The following is a 15,332-nucleotide window of genomic DNA, read 5'->3' on the forward strand; positions in this document are numbered from 1 at the left end:
ACGTCTATATTTTAGGAAGGTAATCTCAAATATATTGTGCGAGTTCTGAATTCTTAATTACCTATTTATTTACGTGATTGAAATGAATCAGAACCTAAACTACAGATTCCATAAAGGGATTTGTTTACAATGCGTTACAGATTCCGTTACAAAAATCCCGTTACATATTCCATAATAAATTAATTAGGTCCATAAAAGGATTTGTTTACAATGTGTTAAGATTTACGTGTTAGTTTTCTTAATAAAGAAATGCACTGATGTATGGATCGATTGATTCGCGTAAGGAAAGATAGATTCGTGATCTTTTGTATGTTACAAAAATCCTGTTACAGATTCCATAATAAATAAATTAGGTCCATAACGAGATTTGTTTACAATGTGTTAAGATTTACGTGTTAGTTTTGTTAATAAAGAAATGCACTGATGTAGGGATCGATTGATTCGGGTAAGGAAAGATAGATTCGTGATCTTTTGTATTTTAGGAAATTAGTAGTTTGCAAGGAAAGAGTGGAGAGAAAAAGAACCAATGCGACCACGTATAGATTTCATAATAAATTAATTAGATCCATAACGGAATTTGTTTACAATGCGTTAAGATTTACGTGTTAGTTTTCTTAACAAAGAAATGCACTGATGTAGGGAGCGATTGATTCGGGTAAGAAAAGATAAATTTGTGATCTTTTGTATGTTAGGAAATTATTGGTTTGCAAGGAAAGAGTGGAGAGAAAAAGAACCAGTACGAGGGGGTGGTGAGAGGTGGGACGAATAAAAACCGAATGAAATTGGGAGGTGGGAGGGGGGCGAGTAAAAACCGAAAAAACCAACGAAATTGGGAGGTGGGAGGGAGGACGAAAAAAACCAAGAGAGGTGGGAGGAGGACGAAAATAAACCGTATGAGGCTACCAACTGCTTCATTAGGAGTAGAGCTATTAAAAATAAATTTCACATTTAAATTTCTAAGTTTATATATTTTTGTTTGTTTTGAATTATACTCCCTCCGTCCGGCAATATTGTCTTAAAAATGATTGCATCTAGACTTATTTTAGTTATAGATACATTCATTTTCAATTATTTCTAAGATAAGTATTTCCGGACGGAGGGAGTAGTATTTATGAATTCAAATACGATGTCCACACTATTCAACACATTTTCGGTCTTCTAAAATTTCAATGCATGGATAATAAGCCGTGTTATATTCCAATATTGTGTAAGTAATAAATTTGATCATCCATCAATTTTCGGCCATCCGATCGGCATCTAACGCACGCGCGAGGCCGGCTGTGGCACTTTTACAAAAACACACCCGCTCCATCTTTTTGCACAAACCCCCTTCGTCTCTCCCGTGCAGCCCCCATCTCCTCCAGGCAGCCATGGAAGGCCGGTCAGGCGCGGCGGTGGCCGCCGCCGGCATCGTCCTACGCCAACGCCTCGCGGTCGCGGGTCTCCTCTATACCGTGGCAGCCCATCGCCCACCACCTCCTCCGGTCCAGGCCATCTCCTTAGCCCCTTCCCCGTCTCCTCCGCAAGTACTCCGTCCGCTCCTCGACGCATCTCATGCCTCCTCCGCTGTCCCACCGCCCACCATCACCACCACCTCCCCCTCCACCTCGTAGTCTCCCCCTCCCCTCGCCGTCTCCTCGTAAACAATAGTTCAGTACAAATTGCTCTGCTTCTCCGTCGCTGATCTGCACGCACGCACGCACGCACGCACGCTAGGTGATCGACGAAATGCCAGGGTATGTACATCGTCCTACTTGTACGCCTATAGTGCCAGCCATTCAGTTGGTGCAATCTCTATTATCACATTCATAGACTGGAGATGAAATAAGGTTGCGATTGAACACTACATTGTTTATTAATACTATTGTTCTGAACAGCAGCTGGGGTTGACAGATTTGACTGTGCCCAAAGCCTCAACAACTGTCTATCCATATGCTTTGGATGTGCAAGGAAGCCGCCAGGCGGCTTGCGGGTGCCAGCTAGTACCAAATTGTGGACTTGCATATATTATTTGATGACCAAATTGTGGACTCCAAATTGTGAGCTCAGAGCCGAGTGTACTACCAACACATTGAGTAACCAGCTTGCTCCTTGGAGTCCGAGTCATGGCGAAGGCTGTTGTCGGGCACCTGGTGGTCACGCTCGGCTCGGCGCTGGCGACAGAGGCAGCCACCTTCGGCTGGGCGCTGCTGTGCCAGGAAGTCGCCGCCCTGAGGGGCCTCTTTGGCAAGATCCGCTAATCCAAGGCAGAGCTGGAGAGTATGCAGGCCTACCTGCAGGAGGCGGAGCGGTTCAAGGACACCGACCGGACCACCACCATCTTCGTTGGCGAGATCAGGGGCCAACTGTCCCAGCTGCTTTCTCAAACGCATTTTTCTCATACGCATTTGTGGAGAAAAAGGTTTATTCCCTGTCGTCCAACATTGTGCTTGAACCAAAGCTGCATATCTTGACATTGTTTTAGTTATATAGTTAGATGTCAGCAAATGCAGGTAATTATCGTGTAAGCACCAACTCTGTAGTCTGTACCATTAGCTGCTAACCAGTTCTATTAGGAAAAACAAGTTTAGTTACCTACATCTTCCCTCTGATCAAAGTTTGCTGGTCTAAAAAGTTTAGTTACATCACTGCAGAATTCCTATATAGTAGCATCGAAAGGATCACAGTGTAGTGAAGTATGGGATGAATTGCTGCCGACTGTTTTTTTTTGCTTGTCTATAATGGTTTCAACTTTTCTTTTTCAATATATCATCGACACGAGCGCAACATAGCAAACTAGTGGACTTATCCCTAAGCCTGGCCAGCGCCTTCCTCCTTGAGGCATCCCATATAGTGCTGGGGTTTCAGTGTTGCTGCTGAATTTAACTGGGGTACCCAGTGAAGGAGTATATTCACTTTTGTTCACAGGAATATGTGTAGTTTTGCTGCTGAATTTTGAAAAAGACTTATATTGTTATTTCCATTTGGTGCTTATCCCCATCAGGTTCGTAACACTATTTGCAAAATCGGGGAATTCAGTATTCCATAGATTGATATACTATTAATTACATTGCAGGTAAATTTCCTAGTTCAGCACATAAACACAAATATATTTTTGGGCTACCCCAGTTATGAAAGAGGTGAACTGGTACTCTGCAGATGAAAAGGTATGTGATACAGACTCGCCGAACAAACAATGAGACATATATATTGGCCTGTAAATTTTTCTTTTCAAGCTATTCAAAACACACATCCAATTTACAAATAAGAGAAGACTTAAAAACAGTTACAAAAACCAAGTGTGTAATTAAGTTGGATGTCTTCTTCTCATTGGCCACTCATTTCACCTTGGTCCAGATAAAATTGATGCTTGAGGTTGAACTGAATACACGGTTGGATTATCTTCCAGGGGCAAGACTGTATTTGTATTGAGAAATCTGTGAAGAATAGTGGTTTCTATGCTCATCCCACCCTCTAATACCTTTATCACTGTTGACATGGAAGGCCTTTGACCGCCATCATTTAGCAGGCACCACATTGCAAGCTTCATCATTTGAATCACCTGCTCCTGGTGTGAGAGCATGTCTTCACTATGTTTGTCAATCAGATCACTCAATTGATTATCTCGAGCCTTTCCTCGTAACAAATTGATGAGGTGAGAACTCTCCTCAGGCAGAGAATTATCAATATTTTTTCTCCCACTTATTAGCTCCATGACAACTACTCCAAAGCTGTAGACATCAACCTTTTCAGTGATTTGCGAGGTTAACCATTCAGGTGCCATATACCCAGGTGTGCCTCTCATCATCGTCATTACCTTGCTTTGATCCCTGTCTATTAGCTTAGATAGTCCGAAATCAGCCACTTTGGCATTGAAGTTCTCATCTAAGAGAATATTTTGTGGTTTGATGTCCAAATGAGCTATCTTTCGCCTGCACTCCTCATGAAGATAGCATAGGCCTTTGGCAATATCCAGAATGATTCCACACCGCGTGTGCCAATCGAGTGGGGCATTGTCGTGGCGGTAATAGATCCATCTATCAAGTGACCCTCCCGACATATATTCGTACACAAGAAGCCTTTGGAATTTCTCTGTACAAAAGCCAATCAGCCTGACAAGATTGATGTGCTCTATGCTTCCAATGGTTTCAACCTCTGCCAAAAACTCTTTCTTTCCTTGTCTAGCACCTTCCAAACGTTTGACTGCAACTCTCTCTTCGCCTAATTTCCCTGCAAAAACCGACCCAAATCCACCTTCTCCAAGCTTTTTACTGAACCCTTCAGTGCATTCTCTCAGCTTGTCAAATGGAAACCTTGTTGGCATCCCTGGTAATTGATCAAACTGGAGTTCTTCATCATTGTCTTCATACTTTCTCCTCCTTAGCAGACAAACAGTGATAACAATGGCAATGAATATGATAGCAGTAACAAGTGCAAGGGCGATGCCTAGAATAACCTTCCTTTTGTTTGCAACAGGATGAGAAGCAGCAGAAGAGGGGCTAGATTGCACCTTGAGGTAAGCAGACGAATTGAAAAAAGCCGTTTCAGGTTGTATTGATTGCAAGGAGAAGACCTTTGTCACCCACAGACAATCGCCCTTGGAATCATTGAGGACATATCTGAAGATGACGGCCCTGCAGGAGCAGTTCTTCAAGCAAGCCTGCTTACAACTGTCGCCATTCGTTGCATTCTCAATGGTGTGGCTTTCATCAAAGTAAGAAACATTGGTAAGGGTCAAGAGCTGGTGGTGTTGCATTTCCTGGCAAGAGATTGGATTCAATGGTGCGCAGCCAAGATTTGCCTTGCGGCCGTTCACCAGCTTGAAGTAATTTGTTGAACTTGAGTTGTCCTCCAATGGACACGCGCACTGCCCAGCTGTGCATATGCTGTACTCTCCGCACACTGTTGGGAATGCACAATCATCAGGCAATCTTTCTATCTTGGTTACATCAGACAACAAAGTGCATGTCGCTTCCGCCTGAGACCATTCATACAGCCTAAGGTGCCCATCAGACTCAAGCCTTATGTACTGGGTGGATGTAGCTGCTGGCAGTGAGATATTAAACATATATGGGTTGCTTGGCTGCCTAGACTGCACAATGAGGCTGAGGCTGCCATTGATAAATGTAACCTTTGTTGGACCATTGCCTGTGTTCACCCATTCTTCAAACGCAAAGTAGAGTTGTGATGGCATGGATTCAACATAACCATACAATCCTGTGTAACCATTCGATCCTGTGGGGAGAACTGTCATGTACAACTGATTCTCTGTCCAATTTTTGGCCGAAGTGTTAGCTACAAGCCTCATACCTTCTTGTAGTGACTGCCCAGGGAGCAACACATCACTAGGATGATCAAAAGACTGCCATACAGTTCCATTTATGTGATCAAATAGCACCAGATTGCAATCCTCGGTAATCACCATGCCTGCTACGGACCGCCCCGAGCTGCCGCTGGACCATACGAGGCTACCATCAGCATCCCGCAGCTCTAAGTTCCCATCGATGGTAAGCTCAATGGTGGCACCCTCCCTGACAGGACGAGCCCGGTTAGCAGACCATACCACGTCCGGCTTCATTGCACCGTCGATGTGAAAAATGTAGACGGCAAAGTGGAACGCGTTGCACGGGGAGGCACAGAAGAAACCTGCACCGAAGGAGGGTCCGAAGATGTATTGTGGCGAGCTGAGGATGATGGATCGGACGGCCGAACCATCATAGAAGAGGGTTTGAAGAACGTGTGGCCCGATGAAGGAGCGTTTGTTGTTGGTCCACGATGTTGAGAGCTTGGCTGTGGGATAGCTGCTGAAGTTCAACTGCGCCTCGGAGAGCAATTGTGCTGAAGCTGCTACTATGATGAAGAGGAGATTGGCAGGACCCATGGTTGCTGTTGGAGGCTGTAAGAAGATGAATCAGTTGGTCTATGGCTATGAGAAGCCGGGAACAAGGAGGGAGACGAGCTTGCGGAGGGGAAAGGTTGAACAAGAAAGACGATTGCGTCCCTTGCAGAGGAGAAAGGTTCACTGTTCGGCTCTGCCGGCCCAAGTCAGTCATTGTCGTGGTTATCTGCCGGCCCAAGTCAGTCATTGTCATGGTTATCTGCCGGCCGAAGTATATATAATAATCTAGAAGTATAGCAGACGTCAGACTCAAGGGAGAAAGAACTACTACTACCTTAGATCTCCCTAGTTCTGTTGTAATCGCCTGCAATTACTACTTAGAGTAGCATCAGGGATCGCTAATTAAGGTTGTGCATCTTATTTGGATTCAAATTTGCTTCAGACGTCAAGGTCTTGAAATCGTCATTCTAGTCGTTTTGGTGACATGACAATTTGAGATAAAACGCCCTTTATGGGGAAAAGGCCATTTTTCTCATCCTGTAATCAATTGCAGATGGTAAGCATTAGTATTTAAATAAATGAACGAGTTGCCATTTGGCGACCATAGACGGTTCTGTTACATTTGGAGCATGCAGGTGTCCCTGTGATGAGGATTTCCGACCACGACATTCCAGTTGCTCAATACCATATTCCACTTGCAACACAGCACCTCTCCTCCCAACACCAGCGTTTCGGATGCGTTTGGTAGCCTGTATGTATTTTGGCCTCCTTGCATCCGTGTCCCAGCTGGGCGTGGGCGTGGCTGGGTGAATACACGCAAAAAATCATATTCTGCACATAGTTTGTTTGTCTGCATCCCCCAGCCGGCTGAGCAGAATTGATGGACGAGTTGCCATTTGGGCATACTCCTGTTGCTGATCTTGCATTTTGGCATGGATCTTTTACTTGTTGAGGAAGGTGTATAAAAAGAAAGAGAAGCCATTTTTTTAATGTTGGATATACAATTTTTTAAGTTCAGTTTTCATCCACTGTTCCAATTATGTACGTATGTCTTTTTGTATCTTTCTAGACAGAACACGGTCATGAAACAGGAGCTTACGTGTTAGCAGGGTGAAACTTGGAAAAATATTGAACTTGGGTCTCTTATTCGAAGGCAGCAATTTTCTTTTGACTCTCCAGCTGGTGCTCCTCGTCTTGCTTCCCGCAGTGCAGCTGTTGCTGCTCCTGCTATTCCTCAGCAGCAACTTCCTTTTGATTTGAGGTATGGAACCAGATAATTAGGCAACCCTAGTTGAATGGTATCTACTTCCTCCGTTCCAAAATAGATGACCCAACTTTATACTAATTTTGTACAAAGTTGAGTCATCTATTTTGGAACGGAGGGAGTACTGTTTTACTTTTTGTGGTGAATTCAGTGTGGTAGTTTGTTAAAAGTAGAATATGGTGTTGCGGAATAACTTGACATTGTTTATTGGTGCAAATCGAAGATACTAATGCCTACCATGTCAATGACTTCCAATCAACAGTAATTTAGTGACGGAGTTGCCATCTGGCGGCCATAGATGGTTGCAATGGATGCCGGTGGAACACTAACCTCTTGACGTGGGTGGTGGTTGCTATTATGCAGGTGCAGACGCCTGCGTGATGAGAATTTCTTACAGCAACATTGCAGCCACACAGTCATACTGTATTGGGTTATTTCGCAAACTGTTTACCTTCATTGGACGTCGCAGAAAACGCAAAATAAATCTTGTTTTGAAGGTAATAGACCTAGTCATCCTGCTACTAACACAATTTTCCTTCCCTGCGAATTTCTGAATACTTGGGCAAAACTTCAGAAAGGCGCTCTGCAGAAGCTTCTGCGACAGGTTGAAACACGACAGATGGCGAAAACGGCAAAGAAGGTCTTTGGGCGGAAACATGGCTGGGCCCCTGTGATCAGGAAGCTGGCCATGTAGTTTTGTGGGTCGGTAGAGAACTCGAGCCTCGCCTGCTGTGGCCCATATTCTGTTGCTGTTTTTAATTTAGCTGAATGTGCCAAACTGCCGACGCCTCCACTGCAAGGCTTGACTATGCAAAGTTGAATGAGCTTCTTTATGATTAAAGATGTAATATATTCCTAGCCTGTGCAGTTTAGCTGAAAATAACAATTGTTCTCGTACATTTTGCCCAGATGATTATGGCAGTTTTTTCATACATATACCACCAACCGTTCATCTCTGTTGACCCAATCTTGGATCAGGTCCGTATCTACTACACTTTCTTGGTTTTTGTTTGATCTTATTATTGTCCTGTGTGTCTCGCTTGGTTCTCATCCGCCAACGCCATACCTTGTTTTTCCATCATCCAGATCTTAAGAAACCTGACGTACAAGTACGAGGAGCAAGCACCACATGACATGAAAGGCCTTTGACAGCCATGACTTAGCAAGCACCACTTTGCAAGCTTAATCATTTGAATCACTTGCTCCTGGTGCGAGACCATGTCGTCACTATGCTTGTCAGTCAGATATTCAGATCATTCAATTGATTATCTCGAGCCTTTTCTCATAACAAATTTACATTGTTTATTGATACGAATCAAAAATACTAACCAATGCAATTGCTTACAGGATGACAAAACTGAGTACAGTTTGCTTACTGCAGAGGAGAGATCTAACCTGGTGGTACTGATGACTACCTGAAAGATGGGCTTGCAGTTGCCTGCATGGCATTTAGTTTCGACTCCCTTGATACAACAGGTTCATAACCATACTGGGCGTTCCTTTGACATTTCTGCAGACGACTTTTTAGACCGCTCTCTCAATCTCAGAAATTCCAAAAGGTCAAGTCTTTGTCTTGGTAGGTAATCTAGTACAGTAGACGTCTAACTCAAGGAAGAACTACCTTGGATGTCCCTAATCTTTCTGTAAAACGCCTGCAAGAGTGCTATTTAGAGTAGCATTAGGGGTCACCAATTAAGCTTGTTCATCTTATCCGGATTCAAATTTGCTTCTGGTGTCTAGGTCCTGAAATCGTCATTCTAGTCGTTTTCGTCATCCTGTAAGCAACTGCAGTCGTAAGCATTAGTATTTTGTGTCTGCGTGATGAAAAGTTTCTAAGAACAGTCCAGCTGCATGGTCATACTGTACTGAGTTATCTCACAATACCACATTCTACTTTTCACAAACTAATTACCTTCTCTGGAAAACACGTAATAAATCTTGTTGTAAAGGTATTAGACCCAGTGATCCTACTACTGACGTGATTTTCCTATTTTGCCAATTTCTGTACACTTGGGACAAGACTTCAGAAGGGTGCTCTGCAGAATCTTTTGTGACAGGGGGCTAGCGCGATGGTAAAAACGGCGAAGGAGATCTTCCGGTGGCAACACGGCTGGACCCTGTGATCAGGAGGGTCGCCATGTAGTTTTTGTGCGTCATTAGAGAACTCGAGCCTCTCCTGTTGTGGCCTAAATTCTGCTGCTGTTTCTAATTTAGCTGAATGGGCAAAGTGGAATGAACTTTTTTATGATTTGATATATTCCTAGGCTGTGCAGTTTAGCTGAAAATAACAACTGTTCTTGTGCATTTCCCCCAGATGGTTATGACAGTTTTTGCATACATATATCACCAATTGTCATCTCGCCCCACAATTTCTTTGTCGACGCAATCTTGGATCAGGTCCTGTGTATCGCACATGGTTCTCATCCACCCATGTCGTACCTTCTTTTGCCATCATCCAGATCTTAAGAAACCTGACGTACGAGGAGCAGAGGAACTCGTATCGAGGCACTCGGGGAGATGTTAGGCAACTTATGCAAAGCTGAGAATTGTCTGCTTGCTTATGAAAAGCACACAATACAATACGGTAGGCTGGCTGTGTATGTATGTATTTATTTGAGTGCTCCCTCGGTTCGCCGTCATGAATGTAGCTCTAGATTAACCGTGTACAGCATCATCGTCGTCGTGGCTCTCCCCTGTACCCTTGTGAGTTTTGATGGGAGTGATGGCTTTCTTGTTGAAAAGATTGTACATAATGAATGTATGGACTGTGGATGATTGGGCTAACTAATTAATTTGCTTGAATCCCCTGCTGTTGATTGATTTATTTACCCTCTGCGCTAATTCCCTTGCATAAATTGTCGCTTTGTATTTTTTTGGATTGCATCAATTATTTTAGGACAAGTCCCTAGAAAAACTTCCCTTAAATGTAATTTTAGGACATGTACAGTTGTTGACAAGACAATGTTATCTTATGTCATGTATCTTTAATAATTAATAATTCCTAAAAACTTAGTTAGACATATTGTGCTAAGAGATCATCTCTTAAATAAGGGTAGACAAACCTTTTATTATAGCAAATCTAAATAACTTAATCAAGCATAAAAAGAAAAAGAAAAAGAGAAAATAAAATACCCAAACGAATCTTTGTGTAAGATCAATGATATAGGACTTAGATGTGCAATACTTATGGCACATCTAGATGTGTTTTAGTAAAACTGTTTATTATAATTTCTCTCTCCTTCACCTTAGCATTTATCCTATGTTTTTTTTGCATGGTAATACATTTCTCATTCATATATCATGAGGATCATAGTATAAGCCACGTACATACCAACCTGGCAAAACTAAAAAGATGGTAAAACACTAACCTTTGCACAAAGGAACACCAGCCAAGAAGTAAAATTACAAACGAGACCGAAGAATCCTTTGAGCTTGACACCAACGCCCGTCACCTGTCTCTGGCACCATCACAATGGCCACCATAAGAAAAAAATGACGGATCACCTCCATACCCGATCTTGAAGCGGCTCCATCGCTGATAAGCAGCTTTGCGGACCTCCTAGGTGATTCGCCAAAGACGAAACCATTACCTTGAACGAATCAGACCGGGGCAACACCCCGAACATGCCATCAAACTTCAGATCTGGCACCCCCACATGACTAAGACGTCGGAGGAGGAAACCATACCTTCCATCCACGAGCCACGAACCCAGCACACGATCCACCACCTTCCAGATGCCGTCAATGCAGACTACAATCTGCATCCGCTCCTGGACTACCTCCCAAGCTCCGCGACGGCGCTGGAGCAAACGCCGTCGCAACGGTGGAGCCCGAGGACACATGTCCACCACGAGGATGTCACTGCCGCCACACCATTCTTACTTGAACAGACTGATTTCCAAATCCATCCCCAACCATAGGACCGATCGCCTCGTTGGAGTAGAATCTGAAGAAACTTTATTTAGCGCCGCCATCGTCGCCGCCGAAGCAAAAACGATGAACAACTTAAAAACCTAAACTACAAGAGTCTAAAAGCGATCCACACGCGTGGATCCGGCGACCCCCTCACCACCGACGACCGAAGTCGCCAACGGAGGGGAGCGGCCCACTAGTAGAAAAGGGGGCAAAGGTTCAGGCCGGGTCAGCCCATTAGTCCCGGTTCAGTCCAGAACCGGGACCCATGGGGGCATTGGACCCGGTTCGTGAGCCCAGGGGGCCGGCCGGGCCACGTGGGCCATTGGTCCCGGTTCGTCTGGACCTTTTGGTCCTGGTTGGTGGGACGAACCGGGACCAACGGGCCTGGCTCCTGGCCCACCACCATTGGTCCCGGTTGGTGGTTTGAACCGGGACCACAGGCTGCCCTTTAGTCCCGGTTCATGCCACGAACCGGGACTAATGAGGTGCCTATATATACCCCTCGCCCGCGAGCAGAGCACTCCAGTGCTCTGTTTTTCTCTGGCCGGCGAGGGGAGGGATTTGTGGTGCTCTAGCTCACCTCCTATGCACATGAGGTGTTCGATGAAATGCCCGAGCCACACTAGTTAAGTTTTCTCCTCTCTAAGCTCGACCTCAAAGCTCCATTTTCCTCGAGATTTGTCTAGGTTTAGTGGCCTGTCACGTCCCATTCCCGTCTTCACCGCCGTCGATCGCCCGCGCCGATCTCGTCGCCGGTACCACCGTGGTGAGCCTCTTGTTCTTATCTTCTTTCTGAAAGAAAAAAAATTCTTGCTTTAGATAGATACTTGTCTAATTTTCTTACTATTTTATTGCTTGTTATTATATAGTGCCATGGTTTTGGTATCCGCCCCCGTCGGCCCTCGTTCTGTCTATGATTTGGATGTGGTATATATTATCTTTATAACTATTGGTTCACTTATTGTTTATGAAAATTATGCCGACCAATGTGACATAGATTTTATTTATCTAGGAGGTATGTGAACTGGAAATTCCAACTGACCCTATTGTCGAGAGGTTAAATTTAGTTGAAGAAGAAAACAATTTCTTGAAGGAAAAAATAAAAAAAATTGAGGAGGAGAAGATGATATTGGAGTTGCATGTTGCGGATGTCGTCGATGATCACAAGATCAAGATGGATGCAATGCGCTTGAAGATTAGAAAGATTAGAAAATATGCCATTCATACCGAGGCTTGGTATCATTATGCCGTTGGATCAATTGTTATCTTGGTTGCGATTATGATCGCATTTGTTTTCGCATTGAAATGTTTTACATAGTTTCAATGTATGGTTTAATTAATTAGATGCTCTGGAGAGCTATATGTTGTTAGATGAGAACTATGTATGTACTTTGGTTTTAATGTGATGATGAACTTCTATTAATTTGGTCACTTAATTATCTATTCATGATGTTTTGTAATGGTTTTTGACACACTTAATTATATATAATGCACGCAGATGAACCGGCAATGGATGTACGGTGACAGACACACCTCCGAGTACATTAAGGGCGTGCATGAGTTTCTCGAAGCGGTTGAGGCAAACAAGCAGAATGGTTTTATGTGTTGTCCATGCCCTAAATGTGGGAATACGATGTCTTACTCTGACCGGAAAATCCTTCACGCCCACCTGCTTTACAAGGGTTTCATGCCACACTATAATGTTTGGACGAGGCACGGAGAAATAGGGGTTATGATGGAAGACGACGAAGAAGAAGAGTACGATGACAACTATGTGCCCCCTGAATACGGTGATGCTGCAATGCGGGGAGCTGGTGAAGATCAAGAGGAACCAGACGATGTGCCCAATGATGCTGCAACGGGTGAAGCTGTTGAAGATCAAGAGGAACCAGACGATATGCCTGATGATGATGATCTCCGCCGGGTCATTGTCGATGCAAGTACGCAATGCGAAAGTCAAAAGGAGAAGCTAAAGTTCGATCGCATGTTAGAGGATCACAAAAAAGGGTTGTACCCCAATTGCGAAGATGGCAACACAAAGCTCAGTACCGTACTGGAATTGCTGCAGTGGAAGGCAGAGAATGCTGTGCCTGACAAAGGATTTGAGAAGCTACTGAAAATATTGAAGAAGCTTCCAAAGGATAACGAATTGCCCGACAATACATATGCATCAAAGAAGGTCGTATACCCTCTAGGATTGGAGGTGCAGAAGATACATGCATGCCCTAATGACTGCATCCTCTACCGCAGTGCGTACAAGGATCTAAACGCATGCCCGGTATGCGGTGCATTGCGGTATAAGATCAGACGAGATGACCCTGGTGATGTTGACGGCGAGCCCCCCAGGAAGAGGGTTCCTGCGAAGGTGATGTGGTATGCTCCTATAATACCACGGTTGAAATGTCTGTTCAGAAACGGAGAGCATGCCAAGTTGATGCGATGGCACAATGAGGACCATAAGAAAGACGGGAAGTTGAGAGCACCGGCTGACGGGTCGCAGTGGAGAAAAATCGAGAGAAAGTACTGGGCTGAGTTTGCAAAGGATCCAAGGAACGTATGCTTTGCTTTAAGCGTGGATGGCATTAATCCTTTCGGGGAGCAGAGCAACAATCACAGCATCTGGCCTGTGACTCTATGTATGTATAACCTTCCTCCTTGGATGTGCATGAAGCGGAAGTTCATTATGATGCCAGTTCTCATCCAAGGCCCTAAGCAACCCGGCAATGACATTGATGTGTACCTAAGACCATTAATTGAAGAACTTTTACAGCTGTGGAATGGAAACGGTGTACGTACGTGGGATGAGCACAGACAGGAGGAATTTAACCTAAAGGCGTTGCTGTTCGTGACCATCAACGATTGACCCGCTCTCAGTAACCTTTCAGGACAGACAAACAAGGGATACCACACATGCACGCACTGTTTAGATGACACTGAAAGTATATACCTGGACAAATGCAGGAAGAATGTGTACCCGGGCCATCGTCGATTTCTTCCGACCAACCATCAATGTCGAAAGAAAGGCAAGCATTTCAAAGGCAAGGCAGATCACCGGAAGAAGCCCGCCATGCGTACCGGTGATCACGTACTTGCTATGGTCAATGATTTACACGTAATCTTTGGAAATGGTCCCGGCGGACTAGCTGTTCCGAATGACGCTGAGGGACACGCACCCATGTGGAAGAAGAAATCTATATTTTGAGACCTACCCTACTGGAAAGACCTAGAGGTCCGCTCTTCAATCGACGTGATGCACGTGACGAAGAACCTTTGTGTGAACCTGCTAGGATTCTTGGGCGTGTATGGAAAGACAAAAGATACACCTGAGGCAGGGGAGGACCTGCAGCGTTTGCACGAAAAAGACGGCATGCCTCTAAAGCAGTATGAAGGTCCTGCCAGCTACGCTCTTACGAAAGAAGAGAAAGAAATCTTCTTTGAATGCCTGCTCAGTATGAAGGTCCCGACTGGCTTCTCGTCGATTATAAAGGGAATAATAAATATGCCATAGAAAAATTTCCAGAACCTAAAGTCTCATGACTGCCACGTGATTATGACGCAACTGCTTCCGGTTGCATTGAGGGGGCTTCTACCGGAAAACGTCCGATTAGCCATTGTGAAGCTATGTGCATTCCTCAATGCAATCTCTTAGAAGGTGATCGATCCAGAAATCGTACCAAGGCTAAGGAGTGATGTGGCGCAATGTCTTGTCAGTGTCGAGCTGGTGTTGCCACCATCCTTCTTCAATATCATGACGCACGTCCTAGTTCATCTAGTCGATGAGATTGTCATTCTAGGGCCCATATTTCTACACAATATGTTCCCATTTGAGAGGTTCATGGGAGTCCTAAAGAAATATGTCCGTAACCGCGCTAGGCTAGAAGGAAGCATCTCCATGGGCCATCAAACAGAGGATGTCATCGGGTTTTGTGTTGACTTCACTCCTGGCCTTAAGAAGATAGGTCTCCCTAAATCGCGGTATGAGGGGAGACTGACTGGAAAAGGCATGCTTGGAAGGGACTCAATAATATGCAGGGACGGATATTCTTGGTCTCAAGCACACTACACAGTTCTACAGAACTCTACCTTGGTGACCCCGTATGTCGATGAACACAAGAACAGTCTGCGCTCCAAACACCCGGAGCAGTGTGAGGACTGGATTACATGTGAACACATCAGGACTTTTAGTAGTTGGTTGGAAACACGTCTCAGAGGTGACAACACTGTTTGTGATGAGCTGTACTTGTTGTCCAGGGGATCATCTTTGACTGTATTGATTTACAAAGGATATGAGATAAATGGGAATACATTTTACACGATTGACCAAGATCAAAAGAG

At 44.5% G+C, this 15,332-nt stretch overlaps 1 protein-coding gene, 1 long non-coding RNA gene and 1 pseudogene across 7 annotated transcripts; 2 read left to right on the forward strand and 1 right to left on the reverse strand.

Moving 5' to 3' along the window:
* Positions 1–1,333: 1,333 nt before the first annotated feature.
* On the forward strand, positions 1,334–9,691 carry LOC147988411 (uncharacterized). Of its 6 annotated transcripts, none has more exons than XR_015616813.1 (7): positions 1,334–1,736; positions 1,881–2,401; positions 3,056–3,146; positions 6,928–7,079; positions 7,446–8,060; positions 8,169–8,317; positions 8,430–9,691. It is a non-coding gene; the product is annotated as an uncharacterized LOC147988411 (long non-coding RNA). The 6 variants fall into 6 exon arrangements; XR_015616811.1 differs by having other exon boundaries at positions 1,881–3,146; positions 7,446–7,784; positions 7,992–8,060; positions 8,430–9,689; XR_015616810.1 differs by having other exon boundaries at positions 1,881–3,146; positions 8,430–8,558; positions 9,103–9,688.
* On the reverse strand, positions 3,308–6,930 carry LOC147988412 (G-type lectin S-receptor-like serine/threonine-protein kinase SD2-5). Its single transcript, XM_087544185.1, has one exon. The coding sequence runs from the start codon at positions 5,858–5,860 to the stop codon at positions 3,323–3,325; it is 2,538 nt and encodes an 845-aa protein (XP_087400311.1). The 5' UTR covers positions 5,861–6,930; the 3' UTR covers positions 3,308–3,322.
* Positions 9,692–12,495: 2,804 nt separating the features above from the next.
* Positions 12,496–14,534, forward strand: LOC147988413 (uncharacterized; annotated as a pseudogene).
* Positions 14,535–15,332: the final 798 nt, after the last annotated feature.

The sequence above is a fragment of the Triticum urartu genome, chromosome 1A (assembly GCF_056163025.1).
Source record: "Triticum urartu cultivar PI428250 chromosome 1A, HENAU_Tu73, whole genome shotgun sequence".
Classification (NCBI taxonomy): Eukaryota; Viridiplantae; Streptophyta; class Magnoliopsida; order Poales; family Poaceae; genus Triticum; species Triticum urartu.